Source organism: Rhineura floridana, chromosome 6 (genome assembly GCF_030035675.1).
Source record: "Rhineura floridana isolate rRhiFlo1 chromosome 6, rRhiFlo1.hap2, whole genome shotgun sequence".
In the NCBI taxonomy this organism is placed as follows: Eukaryota; Metazoa; Chordata; class Lepidosauria; order Squamata; family Rhineuridae; genus Rhineura; species Rhineura floridana.
Window position 1 is genome coordinate 83,646,320 of NC_084485.1, and position 17,110 is coordinate 83,663,429.

A 17,110-nucleotide genomic window follows, 5' to 3' on the forward strand; every position below is an offset into this window, starting at 1 on the left:
TGAAAAGCCTTAATGTCTTTGAATAAAGACTCTTAACATGCTCTAATGCTCTGAAGAAGTTTCTTGCTCAACTTAACTCCAACGTAATGTATGCTGTTGCACGCAACAACGCACACACGCCAACAGGGGTTATGGGCCCAGATCCACAGCGCATTACACGGGAGTAAGTTGCTGGTCTGAACGGCAGACGGAGTTCCAGAGAGGGCAGCTTGATTGATTGAACCAGACGGAGGTGAGCAACATGGCTGTAAACCTGTCTGGGGGAGGCCTGCCGATGGAACAGCTTAATGAAAAGAATTATGGCAGCTGGAAGCCGAGGATGCAGGCTTTGCTGATAACAGAGGATTTATGGGACGTGATTGAAGAAAACCTCCCGGCAGTACCGACCGCGGCCTGGAAGCGTCGAGACCAGAGGGCGCAGGCGTTTATAATCTTGGCTCTATCGGATTCTCAACTGATGTGTGTGAGAGATGAGCCGTCAGCTAAACAGATGTGGGACGCGTTGCAGGATTTGTCCCAGGAATGGCAGCGGAGGCAGGAGGCGCAGAGAGCCCAGCCGGTGGAAGCTGTCAGAAGCAAGGAGGAGAAATGTGCCGAACCGGAGCAGGCTGCCGAAAGCAGACAGGAAAACAAGCGGGAGCAGCAGCGGCTGAAGTCTTGTTTTGCCTGTGGGGCTCGTGGGCATCTCCGTAAAGATTGTGCAATCAAGCGAAACTCCAGGGACGGAGGCTTGAAGCAAGGAAGTGTGAACTTTGTTTGTAAACAGAAGTCTAAAGACTTGGAACAAATTAACTTTATTCTTGACAGCGGAGCAAGCCATATATTAATCAAAGACAGGAGTCTGTTTTACACATCTACAGATGAGCAGGACTTTGTTTTACTTGCTGATGGATCACGGAAATCCGTAAAAGCTAAAGTTCTGGTGAAATTTGACAAACTTGGACTAATGTCAGACTGTTTGTTTGTTCCGGAATTGGCTCATAATATTTTATCAGTTAGAAAACTGGTGAGTTGTAGTTATTCAATTTTGTTTCACAAATACCAATGTTTTGTAATGAGGGGAGATGAAGTGTGCATGCAGGGAAGCCTTAATGATTCACAGTTTAAAATGTCCATGGGTGTGAAGTGTGCTGATGCCTTGAGTTCAATGGGGCGGAAAGGGAATGACGGTCAGGGCTGTAAACAGACAGCCGTAAAAGGCATGCCGTCGGTATTCACTGCCCAGATGGAGGAAGTTCACAGAGAACTAGAAGAGCCAGCATCATTTCAAGCAATCAGGCTGATGCCTGAGGCAGAGCAGCACAAATGGCAGCAGGCCATGCAGGAAGAATTACAAGCCATGCAAAAGAATGGCACATGGACATTAGTAAAGTTACCCATGGGTAAAAAGGCCATAGGTTGCAGATGGGTGTTTAAGAAGAAGAAAGCAAGTTCCGGGGAAGTACAGAGGTACAGGGCACGTTTGGTTGCCAAGCGATTCACCCAGCAGCATGGGACAGATTATGATGCTGTTTTCGCCCCGGTTGTGAAACATGAGTCCATTCGTGTGCTGCTGAAGCTGGCAGCGATGCAGAACATGAGTGTAAATCACTACGATATAGGGACGGCATTTGCCTTTTTCACAGCTGCCGCACACTGGGTCGACATTTTCATCGTGCTGTCCACTACAACCCCGAGGTCTCTCTCCTGGTCGGTCACCGCCAGTTCAGACCCCATGAGCGTATATGTGAAATTAAGATTTTTTGCTCCAATATGCATAATTTTACACTTGTTTATATTAAATTGCATTTGCCATTTTTCCACCCATTCACTCAGTTTGGAGAGGTCTTTTTGGAGCTCTTCGCAATCCCTTTTTGTTTTAACAACCCTGAACAATTTAGTGTCGTCAGCAAACTTGGCCACTTCACTGCTCACGCAGAAGACGGAAGCATAACATTGAGTCAGGAAAGTAAAATAAATCAGATCATAGAAGAATGCAACATGACAGAATGCAATGTTGTGAAGACTCCAATGGTTGTGGCTTTCCAACAGAATGTGCAGGAGACGCCTTGTACAGATCCTGAGAAGTACAGGCGCATAATAGGGAAATTGCGATATTTGGTGAAGGTGTCTCGCCCAGACATATGTAATGCAGTCAGTATTTTAAGCTGGAAGGTAGAGCATCCTTCAGAGGCTGACTGGCAAGGGATTAAAAGGATAGTGCGTTATCTGAAAGGCACAAAGACAAAGAGTCTGGTTTTGTCAGGAGCAAAGACAGGAGGTCTTGAATGTTTTGTGGATGCAGATCATGCAGGGGAGCTGAGCAGTCGTAAGTCAACCTCTGGCATAGTTGTGATGTGGCACGGGTCATGCATTGACTGGAGCAGCAAGAAACAAAATGTGGTTGCAACATCCAGTGCAGAAGCAGAGTATGTGGCCCTATCACAGGCCTGTAATGAGCTACAATGGTTCGCAATGCTCATGCAGGAGATAGGTATTGATATGCAATTTCCGATTACTGTATATGAAGACAATCAGACCTGCATTAAGATAGCCACATCAGAAGCTCATACCAAGAGAACAAAACATATTAGTGTCAGATACTTTCACGTAAGAGATTGTGTGCAGCAGGGGTTTGTTAACCTAACATTTTGTGACACTAACAACATGGTGGCTGACATAATGACCAAGCCTTTGTGTGAGGAGAAATTTGGCAAACTGGTGACAAGGCTTGGAATGAACCAAAGTTTGAGTGAATAAAGTTTTGAACTGTACTAAGATGTAATTTTGAACTGTACTGAACTGAAAATGTATGATGCAATGTACTGAAATGTATTGCAAGAGGTATTGTAGAAATGTATTACTGTATGAAGATGTATTGTTGAGATTTCTTTGTAATTGACAGACATGATGAGGAAAAGAGGGGCTTGTTGGCATGAGGCCTAGTAGTTTTCCATCAAGTCTGAAAGTTTTGAAAGTAAAGAGGAGTTATGTCTTTGCCAGTCTGGGAACGGACAGTGAAGGCTGTTGTTATGGTAACCATCAAGATATAGACTGGGAAAGTGCTAACAGAGTCTGTGAGTTGTTGTTCTTCTGCATCAAGCCTCTGACCTGAGAGGCTGTCTTACTTTTGCTTTTGAAGAGAAATGTGCTGTAGAGCTAGAGGGGGGGAAGGAAACTGCTGAAAAGCCTTAATGTCTTTGAATAAAGACTCTTAACATGCTCTAATGCTCTGAAGAAGTTTCTTGTTCAACTTAACTCCAACGTAATGTATGCTGTTGCACGCAACAACGCACACACGCCAACAGTTTAACATCTATATGAAGCCCTTGGTAGTGGTCTTCAGGAGATTTGGGGCGAGGTGTCAGCAGTATGCTGACGATACTCAGCTCTATTTCTCTGTAACATCTGAATTGGGAGAGGCCGTGCAAACCCTGGACTACTGCTTGGACTTGGTGGTGGGCTGGATGAGGGTCAATAACCTGAGTCTCAATCTTAACAAAATGGAGACACTGTGGGTTGGTGGTTCCCAAGTTCAGATAATTGGTTAGTTGCCTGCTAGTCCCTCTGAAAGAGAAGGTCCATAGTCTTATCCATCTTTGTTGCTAGAGGCCCAGGTGACCTCAGTGGCTAGGAGTGCCTTTTACCAGCTTCAGTTGGTAAGACAGCTCCGGCCATTTCTGGACCGGGATAGCCTGACCACTGTTGTCCATGCCCTGGCCACTGTTGTTCATGTCCATCCAGCTCCAGCTGCCCTTGAGGTTGGTCCGGAAGTTGCAGCAAGACTGCTCACTGGCCAGGGTATTGCCAAGGTGTCACCCCGCTGCTGAAAAAATTGCACTGGCTACCTATTAACTATCAGGGTATGTTCAAGGTTCTAGTTTTGGTGTACAAAGCCCTATACATCTTGGGGCCAGAATACCTGAAAGACCGTCTTATGCCTAATATACCCAGTCAATCACTGCACTCTGCAGGTGAGGGCCTCCTGCAGATACCATCTTATCAGGAGGTCCATTCCGCACAACATAGGAAACTGACCTTTAATGTAGTGGCACCTACCCTTTGGAATTCCCTCCCCTTAAATATTAGACAGGCACCATCTCTGTTATCTTTTTGGTGCCTGCTGAAGACCTTCCTCTTTCAACAAGCCTTTTAAGTAGAGACCTTATCCCAGTGGGTGTTGGTGTTGGAATTGCTTTTTAATGTGTTTTTAAAGCTTTTTTAAAAAATGATTTTAAAGCTTTTCTTTAAAAAAAGGTGTTTTTTAAAGAAGTTTTGTTTTAATATATTTTAAAGTCTGTTTTTATGATGTTTTAAAGTGTTTTTAGTGTTTTTGTTTGCCGCCCTGGGCTCCTACTTGGGGGAAGGGCGGGATATAAATCTAATAATAAATAAATAAATATCCTCTCGGGATTTTCTACATCCTGCAAAAGATTAGGCAGGCCTCAAGCGTGGGTAGACCTGAAATCCAGATAAAGATGTATTCAGGAACTCAAAATAGCTGGTGACAAATAAAAAGGCTGATAAGATGACACATTTCCATTTTCTCTCACTCACAGGTGGTGGTTTCCGGGACAGCATTGCTGATATGTCTGAGGAGTTGTGTCCTAGTTCAGCTGAAACCCCTGTGCCACTGCCTTTTTTTGTCCGCACATCCAACCAGGTGATTGCTCCCTGTTGAAGCTTACCCTTTCCTGCTGTTAAGGACATTAAAGGAGCAAGTAATTCAAGAGACTGTTGAGGATTGGGGCAAGCTCAGGAGAAAGGATATAGCTTTGGAAGCAGTGCTCTTGGGGGAACAAGCAAATATGGATATCAAAACTCTGTCCTCTGGATCCATCCCTTCTACCACCAAATTAACAGATTAAGATGGTCCACCATCGGAGACTAATGGAATCTACTGGATTCCTGAATGCCCTGGGGAAGTTCCCAGTAGATAGAGCAGGTGACCTTGTTGAAGCCCTTGTCACGCTGTGGAACAGCAAGGTGTGTCTGGCTCTTGACACGGCTGCCCCTGAGCGCCCTCTCCAACATTGTGGAGCCCAGCTTGCACCTTGGTACACCAGTGAGCTAAGGGCAATGCAACAGGCTGGACGATCGCTAGAGCGCAAGTGGCGAAAGACGTGCTGTGAGGCTGATCAGGCACGAGTAAAACATCATAATGGTGCCTACTGTGTGGTGGTGAGGGCGACGAAGAAGGCCCACTTCTCTGCCTCCATCACATCCTCAAGTAGCCGTCCAATGGAGCTTTTCCGTAGTGTCAGAGGTCTGTTGACATCAACTCGGAAATGGAGTCTTAGACCCTTCGGAGGCCCACTGTGAATTGTTTGCAAGTGACTTTGAGAGTAAAATTGCTTGCCTCAGTGCAATCTTGATGCCTCATCCAGATGTACTGTAGTCCCCAATGAGATGTCCAGTGCAACGTCTGCTGCAACTTCTTGGGAATGGTTTCAGTTGATGCAGCCTGATGATGTAGACAAGGTGCTTGCAATGATGCGGCTAGCAACGTGTCCCCTCAACCTTTGCCCTTCTTGGCTTATTAAAGCTTGCCGAGGGGGTTTGACCGAGTGGATCCAGGGTGTGGTCAGTGCATCATTGTGGGAGGGAGTGGTTCCAGCAGCCCTGAAAGAGGCAGACCATTGGTCTGCAATAATTATCGACTGGTCGCAAATAACCCCTTTTGGGGGGAAGGTGATTGAGAGGGTCATGGCACACCAATTGCAAGTACTCTTGGATGAAACAGGTTATCTTGGCCAGTGCCAGTCTGGGTTCAGGCCTGGTTATGTGACTGAATCGGCCTTGGTCGCCCTGATGGATGACCTTATCGGGAGAAGAACAGGGGGAGTGCGACCCTCTTACTCTTACTTGATCTCTCAGCAGCTTTTGATACCATTAACCGTGGTATCCTTCTGGGCCGACTTAGTGACATGGGTATTGGAGGCACTTTTTTATAGTGGTTCCGATCCTATCTCCAAGGTTGTTTTCAGATAATAGCATATGGGTAATTGTCTTTGGGCCCTGTGGCAGTTGTGCTGTGGGGTGCTGCAGGGTACCATCTTGTCCCCCATGCTGTTTAACATCTATATGAAGCCCTTGGGAACAATCATCAGGAGATTTGGGGCGAGTTGTCAGCAGTATGCTGATGATACCCAGCTCTATTTCTCTGTAATATCTGAATTAGGAGAAGCCATGCAAGCCCTGGACCACTGTCTGGACTCAGTGGTGGGCTGGATTAAGGCCAATAAACTGGGTCTGAATCCTAGCAAGACGGAGGTGCTGTGGGTTGGTGGTTCCTGAGTTAAGATAATTGGTCAGTTGCCTGCTTTGGATGGCGTCATACTCCCTCTGAAAGAGCAGGTCTGTAGTCTGGGGTTGCTCCTAGATCCATTTTTGTCGCTAGAGGCCCAGGTGACCTCAGTGGCTAGCAGTGCCTTTTACCAACTTCAGGTGGTAAGACAGCTGCAGCCGTTTCTGGACCGGGATAGCCTGACTACTGTTATCCATGCACTGGTAACCTCCAGGCTGGATTACTGTAATGCAGTCTATGTGGGGCTGCCCTGAAGGTTGGTCCAGAAGCTGCAGCTGGTGCAAAATGCAGCGGTGAGACTGCTCACTGGGGCAGGGTTTCGCCAACATGTCACCCTGCTGCTGAAAGAATTGCACTGGCTGCCCATTTGCTACCAAGCCAAGTTCAAGGTTCTAGTTTTGCTGTACAAAGCCCTATACAGCTTGGGACCAGGATACCTGAAAGACCATCTTATCCCTTATATACTCAGTTGATCACTGAGCTCTGCAGGTGAGGGCCTCCTGCAGATACCATCTTATCAGGAAGTCTGTTCTGCACAACATAGGAAACAGACCTTTAGTGTGGCAGCACCTACCCTGTGGAACTCCCTACCCTTAAATATTAGACAGGCGCCATCTCTATTATCTTTTCTGTGCCTATTGAAGACCTCCCTCTTTCAACAAGCCTTTTAAGTTGAGATCTTGTCCCAGTCTGCTTCTGTGTTGGAATTGCTTTTTAATATGTTTTTAAACTTTTTTTAAAACAATATGTTTTTTAACCTTTTTAAAAAAGATGTCTACAACATTTAAAAAAAATGTTTTTAAAGTTGTTTTGTTTTAATGTATTTTAAAGTCTGCTTTTATGATATTTTAAAGTGTTTTTAGTGCTTTTGTTTGCCACCCTGGGCTCCTGCTGGGAAGAAGGGCGGGATATAAATAAAATAATAAATAAATAAACGTTTCCAGAATCCATCTTCTTTCCTGCTATATCACCCCGCTCCTCAGTGTGTAAATTTAGCTTGCCACTATTGTATGGTGGAAATGCTACAGAGATTGGATTGAGTTTTGTTTTTAATAATTATTCTTATGCCCATATCAGAGCACTAATTTGTGCCAGAGAGTCCTGCAGTGGATCTTTTGAATTTCCCAACACAGCTAGGTCATCCCTTGTGCATTAAGTTATTGCTAGATATATCTGTGTTGAGGTAGACCCTCTGGCATGCAGTCCATCCTGACTTGATTTTCATGCTGTATCTCAGACAGGACATTTAAGATAACCTCTCTCTCATTTTAGGGCAGTGGTACTGGAGAGGCCCGAGACATGTATGTCCCCAACCCATCCTGTAAAGAGTTCACCAAATATGAGTGGATTGGGCAGATCATGGGAGCAGCCTTACGTGGCAAGGAGTTCCTGGTGAGTGCAGAATGGTCTTTCCTTGACACTGAAAGTGGAAGCCAGTCTTTTTCCCTCCCATTCCTTCTTCACTGTACCAAATTATTTTCTGATCGGGGTAGATAGTCAGTCTCTATTGTGACTCCCTGGTCTCAAGTGGATGCCTCTGACTAGTTAGGATCTTATGTATAGATAAGGAAATACGGATTTTTTTTTTTACAGATATAAGATTTATCCTGAAACATAGTTACTCTTATGGGAACATTTAGCAAAGTCCAGAAATTATTCCCTCTTCTGCTGTCACATTCAACTATAGCTATAGGGGAAAGAATGACACATTCTAGAGGCTCACAAATCTCTCAGATTGTAAGGACAGGTCCCTCATAGTTCCCTATGTAAGGGGAAAACATCTTCTATTTATGGAATGATCTCCCTGACGAGGTGTGCCTGGCGCCAACACTGTTATCTTTTCGGCGCCAGGTCAAGACTTTCCTCTTCCAGGCATTTTAGCATGTGTTCTATATTGTTTAAAAAATTTTAATTGTGTTTTAAATTGTTTTTTAAAAGATGTATTTTAAATTGTATTTGTTTTTAGTTATTGTAAACCGCCCAGAGAGCTTCGGCTATGGGGCAGTATACAAGTTTAATAAATAAATAAATAAATATTTTAGATTTTCCACCCAGATAAAAGGACAGTTTGTCCCTCCCAATACAGTTCCTGATTCATTGAGGGAGTCCTGGTCTCTTTTTTGCTTTCTGTGATTCTTGCCCTTTTGTCTCTAGCTACTTCCTTCAGTTAGTCTCTCTGGCTGGGTTTGCTGATTCAAAATGCAGCTTTTTGAATGCAAACTTCTCATCTTAGATCAAAAGTCACTTCTACACCATACATTTAAAGCACCCAGAAACTGTTAGTTTGTTAAAGGTGCTAGGAATTGTCTTCCTGTGAGGGGTCTCCTAACAACTCGCAGCATCCTTAACAAACTACAATTCCCAGGACTCTTTGGGGGAAGCCATGACTGTTAAAAATGGTATAAGAGTGCTGTAACTGTATAGTGTGGATGTGACTAAGATTAAGTTGTTCTTGTTTTCCCCCCTTCACATAACTGTAATATGAACCTGTCACCTTAAGGCCTCAGCTGATATTACCTTTATCTGCATGAGAGCAGCTGCAGGGTGCCATCTTCTTGTCTGATATCATCAAGCAGCACAGGAAGGAACCAGCCTCCTGCTGTTCCCTGTGCAGCTTGGCAATACCAAACTTGAGGTCACATTGGACGCGTCCATGTCGCGGCTTCTTTCCAGTTAGCATTGCTCCAGTTCACACAAGGAGCAATGCTGACATAGGAAGGAGCTGCAGTGTGAACTTCTTTCATGTAACTTTGGACTTTTTGATGTTACCAAGTGGTGGAAAGGAGCCATGCTACCTTACCCTGAAGGAGGGTGCAACCCAGTGTGGATTATCCTGCTATGACAGAATAAGATTTACCAAATATAAACACTCTATGTGTAGGCATTACTATAATCTATGGCACTCTTCTGGATTATTGCCTTAAAATGGCAACAAATGTTAAGGAACCACTGTCTTAGTACTTGGAATTGTTCATAATAAAACCAGAACAAGAGGCTGTCTTGCCCCCCTTCCTGAATATTTACTGCGGGCATAGTGGGACAAGATTGCATCTGGAGGCAAAGTTTTGCAGCACTGCAAATCTCCTTCCTTTTATCTCCAAGGTTCTGGCCCTGCCTGGCTTTGTCTGGAAGCAACTAACAGGGGAGGAAGTGAGCTGGAGTAAGGACTTCCCTGCTGTTGACTCTGTGCTGGTGAGTCACTGAGTGAAAGTGTATCTAGCTGTGATTGTTGAAACTTGAGGTGTAAATTTCTCTCTAGCATTTGTCTGCATGGTCTATGCATTTGTATGCCAACATGGAAGAGCAGCTGGCTTAACTTTATTTCCTAAAACTGCCAGTGGGGAGAGGGAGAAGTGGCAGCTTCCTTCAGTGTTACATATTTAACACATGACAGTGGCCTACAAATATTGCAGCTTACAACCATCCCAGCTGCACAGAATTCTACACATCATGTGTGCTCCTAGCTGACAGGAAGATGTTTTGACAATCTATTATAATACCCATCTATTTATGGATGTGGTTTGTATGAAATTCAAGTCGCCTACTTTCTTGCTATTTTGGCCATGGAGTTTTTTTCAGCAAGATTGTTCATTTCCATGTTCTCAGGTGAAGCTTCTGGAGATGATGGAAGGAATGGACAAAGAGACCTTTGAGTTCAAGTTTGGGAATGAGCTGACTTATACCACTGTGCTGAGTGACCAGCGCATGGTGGAGCTTATCCCTGGTGGAACTCGCACTGTGGTGCACCGTGAGGACCGCCTGGATTTCATCCACCTGGTACAGAAGGCACGGCTAGATGAGAGCAAGGAGCAGGTAATTCAGAATGGCATTTGGTCAACATGATCATGCTTGGCCTTCCCTACAGCCAGTCTGCTGCCAGTCAGTGGTAACATTCCCTTGCTGTGCTCTCTTGGGTGGTTTGTGTGTGAAGTAGTCCCTTTTCCCATCTCTTAGCTCTCTTTTTCCTTGTATCTCAGATTGCAGCCATGCAGGCTGGACTTCTGAAGGTAGTGCCACAGGCAGTATTGGATCTGCTCACTTGGCAGGAACTAGAGAAGAAGGTCTGTGGTGACCCTGAAGTTACTGTTGAGGCCCTGAAGAAGCTCAGTAAGTATGGAAGACCTTGCACTCTCCATTGATAGTATACGGCATTATGTCCTCATGAAGCATGTACTGTTCATGACTAAAGCTATGACTGGCAATTCTATATGCAGCTACTGCACAAGTGCCATATTGATGGGTTATACTGTGAAAATGAGCTGGCATATTAACACCTCATGTCTGTGTGTCTGGGTATATGTTCCTTTCTTCCTGAATCTGTTCTGCCCAAATATGGGCATGCTTCTTTCCTTCTTCCTTTCAATTGGTCCTTAATATGCTGTAGGTTTGTGCCAGCTATACTTTTTTCTAACCTGCACCATGTATCTGATTTTTTCATTCTCACAGCTCGCTTTGAAGATTTTGAACCATCAGATACTAGAATTCAGTACTTCTGGGAGGCCTTGAACAACTTTACAAATGGTAAGTAGATATTAGCAAATGCATAGTTATGCAGTGGTGATGCAGAAAAATCTGTGCTAGCTATAAATGTTTTAAGAGGTTCTTCCCACTATATATGACTCATAGCCACTCCCAGCAGGATCTCCCCCCCCCATTTTTCAAAAGAGAATCAACTGGAAGGGAAAGTTACACCAATATGGCAGTAGAAGAAAGAAGTAAAGAAAAGGAGGCACAAACAGACTATTAAAACAGCTCTCAAAACTGAATGGTGTTCCCTGTTTAAGAGGAACCATTTCACTCCCACCTCAAATATTAACTGGCTCCCATTCTACCGGACACTTGGTGAGCTTGACTTAATTGGATCAGGAGTAAATTCTGCCTTTTTAGGGCTTGGTATTGAGACAGAGTCAGGCTTCATCCCTACATATATTTTGGGCAAGCTTGCTGTGGAGAGGGAGTTTGGTGAGATCTCCTTGGCAGTTTCTGATGGTAGTGTACTCTTCTCCTCAGAGGATCGCAGTCGGTTCCTCAGGTTTGTTACTGGAAGAAGCCGACTTCCTGCTCGAATTTATATATATCCTGACAAATTAGGGTGAGTGCTGTTTTTCTGTTGGTGTGTGCCCTGTGGCGAAGGGAGGGTGATGGATTGGCAGCCATTTTGTGTTTCTGTTGTCTGGTAAAGTCTTCTCCACAGATCTCATTGAATTGTTCTTTCTTCTCTCAAAGCTCTGAGACCACTGATGCACTTCCTGAATCTTCCACCTGCTCCAGCACACTTTTTTTGCCAAATTATGCCTCGTAAGTCTTGCTCTAGAAAGCTCTTGTTTGTTTGTTTTAATAATTTTTATTCAAATTTTTCAAAAGACAAACAAAACAAAGTCAAAAAACATAACAATACAACAAAAAAAAATAAAAATAAAATAGTGGACTTCCGATTTGTCGCAGATCAGCTATAAGTATATAATATACATCAAACCTGTCCCTTAATGTATACATACAGGATCACTTTTCTCCATAGGCTGTCTTAGTTAATCATCAAATCCCAATATCATCATTTTATTTTGATCTTTCAACAAAAAGTCTAAGAGAGGCTCTCTAGAAAGCTCTTGTGAGAGAGGCAGTAATCTTGTGAGATGTATTACTGGTAGTTGTGGCATAGATCTGGGAAAGACAACTGAAAGTTTTGGGGCAGTCACTTATAGCATGGGAAGAATTACTGGAGTGGTCAAGGTATAGGACTGGTAACTAGGGAAGTGACATTCACAGTAGGTAGTGGGGCAATGGGAAAAGGGGATCATAGTAGGGAAAATAAGGCTAAGAAGGAGACTAATATACTGGGAAGTAGGGCTGCTATTGAGACTAATATACATGGAGATGGGGATATCAGTATAGCATAGGGATGCCAATTGCAGAAGGGTGTCATCTTTGGCAGTAAAAGATGAGTTGGTGATGACCAGAATGTAAATTAAGAAGTTAATATGAGTTTTCTTTTTAATTTGTAGGGCCAAGGTCTGTGAAGAAAAGTTGCGTTATGCAGCTTATAACTGTGTGGCTATTGACACAGATATGAGCCCATGGGAGGAGTGATTCTACATTAGAGTCATGACAACCACTTATTCTGCCTTTTGTAGTTAACTACATGCAAGAATCTCTTACTGTCTTTTCATCATGCCTCATCTTCCAGGAAGCATGCATGTATATATAATAAATTACTAAGTGTGCAGGCTGCATTGTATTGATAAGCAAATAAAAGTGCAAAATTGAGAACTTGGACCTTTGGATTTTAAAAGAATGGGGATAAATAATAAAATGGGAATGGTGAATTACTCTTTTCATTTCTAACACAAATTGTAAGAGCCTGGACAACTGGATGCATGATTCTAGAATCCAATAATTCTGGCTTCTTTCTCTGAAAATATCTCCAGTAAGAAATGTAGACAGTTGCAAAATATATTTTGTTGATAATTACATTTTGACTGACATATTTTGGAATACTCATAATTCTGTTCTTAACCTGCTTACATTTTCACTCTTGTTCCCTCCTGTTAGGCCGCAGTCCTAAACACACTTAATTGGGAGCAAATTATATGGAACCCAATGGGGCTTACTTCTCAGTAGCTATTTGTAGGATTGTTCTATTAATCTTTAGAAAAATCTGAGGGCCACAGATAAATTATAAGTTCCTGAGGAGAAGTCATGTTAGGTTTTTTTGCAGCAAAAACAACAAAGTAGTTTATAGCACTGTAAAAACGAACAAATTTGTTATAGGATGAGCTTTCATAGACTACAGTCCACTTCATCAGATGAATTAGGTGTATATACACATGGTTTGGGGAGTAAGGGTTGTAAGTAAATGCAGTAAAGTACAGACAGTGATAATTATGTACTTAACAGCTTTTTTAATTACCAGTGTTCTTAATGACACAGGCATGCTGGTATTAGTAAACCAGTGAACATGCATAATGTGCAAAAAATCAGTTCAATCTATAAGTGATATCAATGCAAAATTTAAATGCTAAATTATATAGTCCCTCCCTTCATTACATAACAGTATTGTTAATTACTTCATTCTCAGGGAACAGTAAAGGCTCCTCTTGTCAGTAGAGATTCTCATGCCCCTGAACTAGAGGGCAAATTTTCAATACTCTCTCCTAACATTACTGCCAAATCTTCGTGACGCTTGCAGGTTGCTTTTCACTTAGTAGTTGCAGTGATCAAGTCTACCCACCAGTGGGCAGTATGGAACCATAATTAAAGAGATGTTCTTTCCAAGACTGTTTTGCTCAGTCTTTTCAGCATCCTTCCTGACCTGTGTAAGGTATATTTGTGTGGTAGGATGGGGACGAATACACTCCCGCTGCCTCATGAAAATTGGAGAAGCCAGTATCTCAAGGTGATGCTGAGCCTAAGAGAAACCAGGCGCTTCCCTGCTTCTCTGACTGTCGGGGCACCCTTCTGCTAATCCCTGCTTCTGTTTGATATTTGCCCTTTCTTTGGGAGCCACCTTTGTTAAAGCCTTTTTCCAAAGCTGTCCCTCTTTGGCTGAGGGATATAGAAACTTGTTTGACTAGCTGTATTGAGCAACTTTGCTAAAATATATTGAATTCTGACATTTTGAAAAGAATAGAATTTGGAAGGATGTAGGAATACCAAACCGAGAACATACCCTTTCAGAGGATTGGAAAATAGCATTTTGAAGTTAAGCTTTCCAAAATAGTTAACAAGGTCTGCCCGCTCCCAATACTGAATGGAATGCATAGGGCCGGTGCCCCTCAAGAGTGCCCACCTTCACTATCTAAATAGTAACAGCAGTACTAGTATTTACTTCCCAGTCACAGCAATAGGCTGTCTTAATAGACGGGGACCGAGCGCTCTGGCAAAACGGCTCCATTCATGGGTCGAGGATGTACTGTCTGTATGTTAGCTGCCTGGGTGGGCCGCAGAGCTGACGGCTTTTGTGGCCGCACAATAGGCCTGATTGGTAATTGGGGAGGTGAATTTGGCGTGGGGGAAGGGATGGTGTCATCTCTGCAGCTGGGTATTTTTGTCATGTAAAGCGGGGCAGGAAGGGAAGCTTAAATCCCACTACTTCACAGCCCCTCGGAGGTTCTCTTCAGTGCTCCTCACCCCTCCACCCCTTATCTCAGCGTTCGTTTTAAACTCCCCAGTTCTCGCAGTGTGCGGATTTTGTGATGGGGTTGCGCTTATACAGTAGGGTGAAACAAACTATTGCGTGGCCGTAGCTCCCCACCCCGTCTACACACAGCCTGTTGTGAATCTGACAGGAAAGGGGGAGGTTAAGAGAAAGGGGCTATTGGAGGTGCCGGCGGCCCCCCTGAGGAGAGTAACAAGAAACAGGGATTAGTCGGGGATGCCGGGGCTCCCCTGCTGGGCGAGGACGTGTAACTCCCTTACAGCCTGTGGCGGGGGATTAATTACAGACCACACAGCAGGCAAGTGAAGGGCACCAATAGTACCAAGGCGCGACGAGGATTGTGCCCGGGCCCAAGAGCTTGTCTTTTGAGGAGTTGGACAAGATTCCCCCTTCTCTGCAACATTTCAGATAGAGGAGCTTGGACTTGGTCATCGAGCCTATGGATGGGGATGAGGCCTTAAGGATCTGGAAAGGGGAAGCGGCACGGCGGCACGACCTGTGTATCAAGAAGCAAATGGAGCTCTCCGTGAAGGTAGCCAGGTGCAAAGGAGGACAGGTCACTTGCACTTTCGGAAGGGGATTTCAGCAGGTGTCCGTTTGAATGGCTAACTACACCTGCTGAAATTCTCTTCTACGCAGCTCTTGAAGGTGTGAAGGAACCTTGTCCTCTGTTGCATCTGACCACTAGCCCCACTATAACAATCTCTCTCCAGTGGTGGGTGCTGCCTGATGGGACTGTCGGGGCAAAAGCCTAACAGTAAGTGGAGCCAGAGCCAGCTAACTGTCCCCACCCTTCTTTCTGCTGAGCTCTACAAGGACAAAACAGAGGCGGAGGAAGCTGAGGGGCAGGGGCACCCCCTGGTGTGCATGTGAGTAAGAAGGCAGTAAGGTGGGGGGGAGACTGAGGTCGGGGCAATGCCCCCATTCGCCCTAATGGAACAGCTTCCACTGTGTCTCTACTCTTCCCCCCCCTTCCCATCCTGCTTCCTCCGGCCTAAGTAGTAGGCGGGGGCAACCTGCTTTCTTTAATATAACGATGAGGAACGGCCGCATCCTCTAAGCGAGCACGTGGGCTATCTATGCAAGACGGGGTGGAGGGGGGGTAGAAAGAGAGTTTCTAAAGGAGGGAGATGCTGAGGCGCCACCTGCCTCAGACGATGGAAACAGCTGAGCAGGAAGTCGCGGCGTGCGCCACATTACACATGCTTTTTCTTTCTTTTTTTTAACAAAAATGGGATTGGGGGACCCTGGCTGGCTAGCCTGAGAGCTTGTTTGTGACTGGCCGCATTCCCAGCAGGGGGCGCCATACTATAGCCTATCGTACACGTTATGAAAGACTCAATTGCTTTCAGTCATTTCAGTCATTCAACGGACGGATGTTTATTGTGGAATCAGTGCTATTTTTTTAACATTTAATATGAATTTCTTCTTACAGCAAAAAATCCATTAAGTAACTCATTGTACATCTACAATCACCTTACCGCTAGTATAGTGGCAAATTCAGATATGCAGGGTCGCTTCATGATAGCCACAGCCATGCCTCCTCCTAAAATTATATAATCTTTTAAGATTATAGAATAATTTGGCCAGGCTTGAATACTGCTTTCTGCTTCTCTATTACTGTCACCATTTGTCTGTCCTTTCTCAATGTCAGAGATACTACCTGAGTTACTGGATTCAGTGTCTACATCTTTATCTCCTGCTGCTACCAAGTGGCTTGATTATTTAGATGGGATGCTATCATCAGGATTCACTGTCTGTTCTGAAATTAGAAAATTCTCACTCTCCACAATTTGGCTTTTGAAATAAAAACTAATAAGAACTCCTTTCACTCTAATTGGCTCCAATCAGCAGGAAACAACAAGAAATCAAGTTAGAAGACCCTTCTCGGTGGCTAACACGCTCCCCTTTCATGCTGATTGGCTCATATGATGCTGGAGACATAGGGACCCTGCTGGGACATGGCTTCCCAAAAAGCAAGGAATCTAAGACCCCCCAAGACCTTGGAAGACTACATACGCTGACAGTTACTGCAAGTTTGGAAAATTGTTAGCCCATTTTTTGTTTTTGGTGGGCAGTGTGTGGATATCTGTGGTGACATTTCAGTGGGTGGTCTCTTGCCACATCCCTACTTTCATTTGCTGCTCACCAGAGCATATCTTAGCCATTTTCATTCCAATTGCCAAAAAAAATTAGAGTTTCTGTTTCCACTAACTGCTTCATATTGAAGCCGTTCTCATAAGATCTTAGTAGGTTGGGGATTACCTTGTATACTATAATCATAGTATATATAACAGGAGAGAGGTCTTGCACAAGACCTCTTTAAAATAATTTTAATATAACTAAATTCGGTTGTGCAAAACCTCTATTATATTTTTAAAGAAAATAACCAAATGAAAATGGATGCCCGCCCCCTCCCCTCAGAAAAGGACAACGCTCCATACTGCCCATTCTGAAACATGATAACTAAGGGCTAGTAACAATTGGTCTTTTGATCTTGCACACTTACAGTGATTTTTTTTTAAAGGCGCACACACTTAAGTACAGAAATATCTGTGTGACCAGAATGGGAAAAGGTAATGGAGGGTGGGGGGAGTAGTGACTGAGGAGAGAGGTCAAAAACTCAGTATGGGAACATTCCATCAAAGACTGCCACCCACTTGTGTAGA

At 44.1% G+C, this 17,110-nt stretch overlaps 1 protein-coding gene across 2 annotated transcripts in view; it reads left to right on the plus strand.

The window, feature by feature from the left end:
• HECTD3 (HECT domain E3 ubiquitin protein ligase 3) overlaps positions 1-13,558 on the plus strand; it is a 32,912-nt gene extending 19,354 nt beyond the window's left edge. For both annotated transcript variants that reach the window (XM_061632810.1, XM_061632809.1), the window contains exons 13-21: positions 4,539-4,642; positions 7,559-7,678; positions 9,389-9,478; positions 9,893-10,099; positions 10,264-10,393; positions 10,733-10,807; positions 11,297-11,378; positions 11,513-11,584; positions 12,289-13,558. In XM_061632810.1, coding sequence (XP_061488794.1) covers positions 4,539-4,642; positions 7,559-7,678; positions 9,389-9,478; positions 9,893-10,099; positions 10,264-10,393; positions 10,733-10,807; positions 11,297-11,378; positions 11,513-11,584; positions 12,289-12,373 — 965 coding nt within the window. In that variant the 3' untranslated portion in view covers positions 12,374-13,558. The remainder of the gene's footprint in view (positions 1-4,538; positions 4,643-7,558; positions 7,679-9,388; positions 9,479-9,892; positions 10,100-10,263; positions 10,394-10,732; positions 10,808-11,296; positions 11,379-11,512; positions 11,585-12,288) is intronic.
• The last annotated feature ends 3,552 nt before the right edge of the window (positions 13,559-17,110 follow it).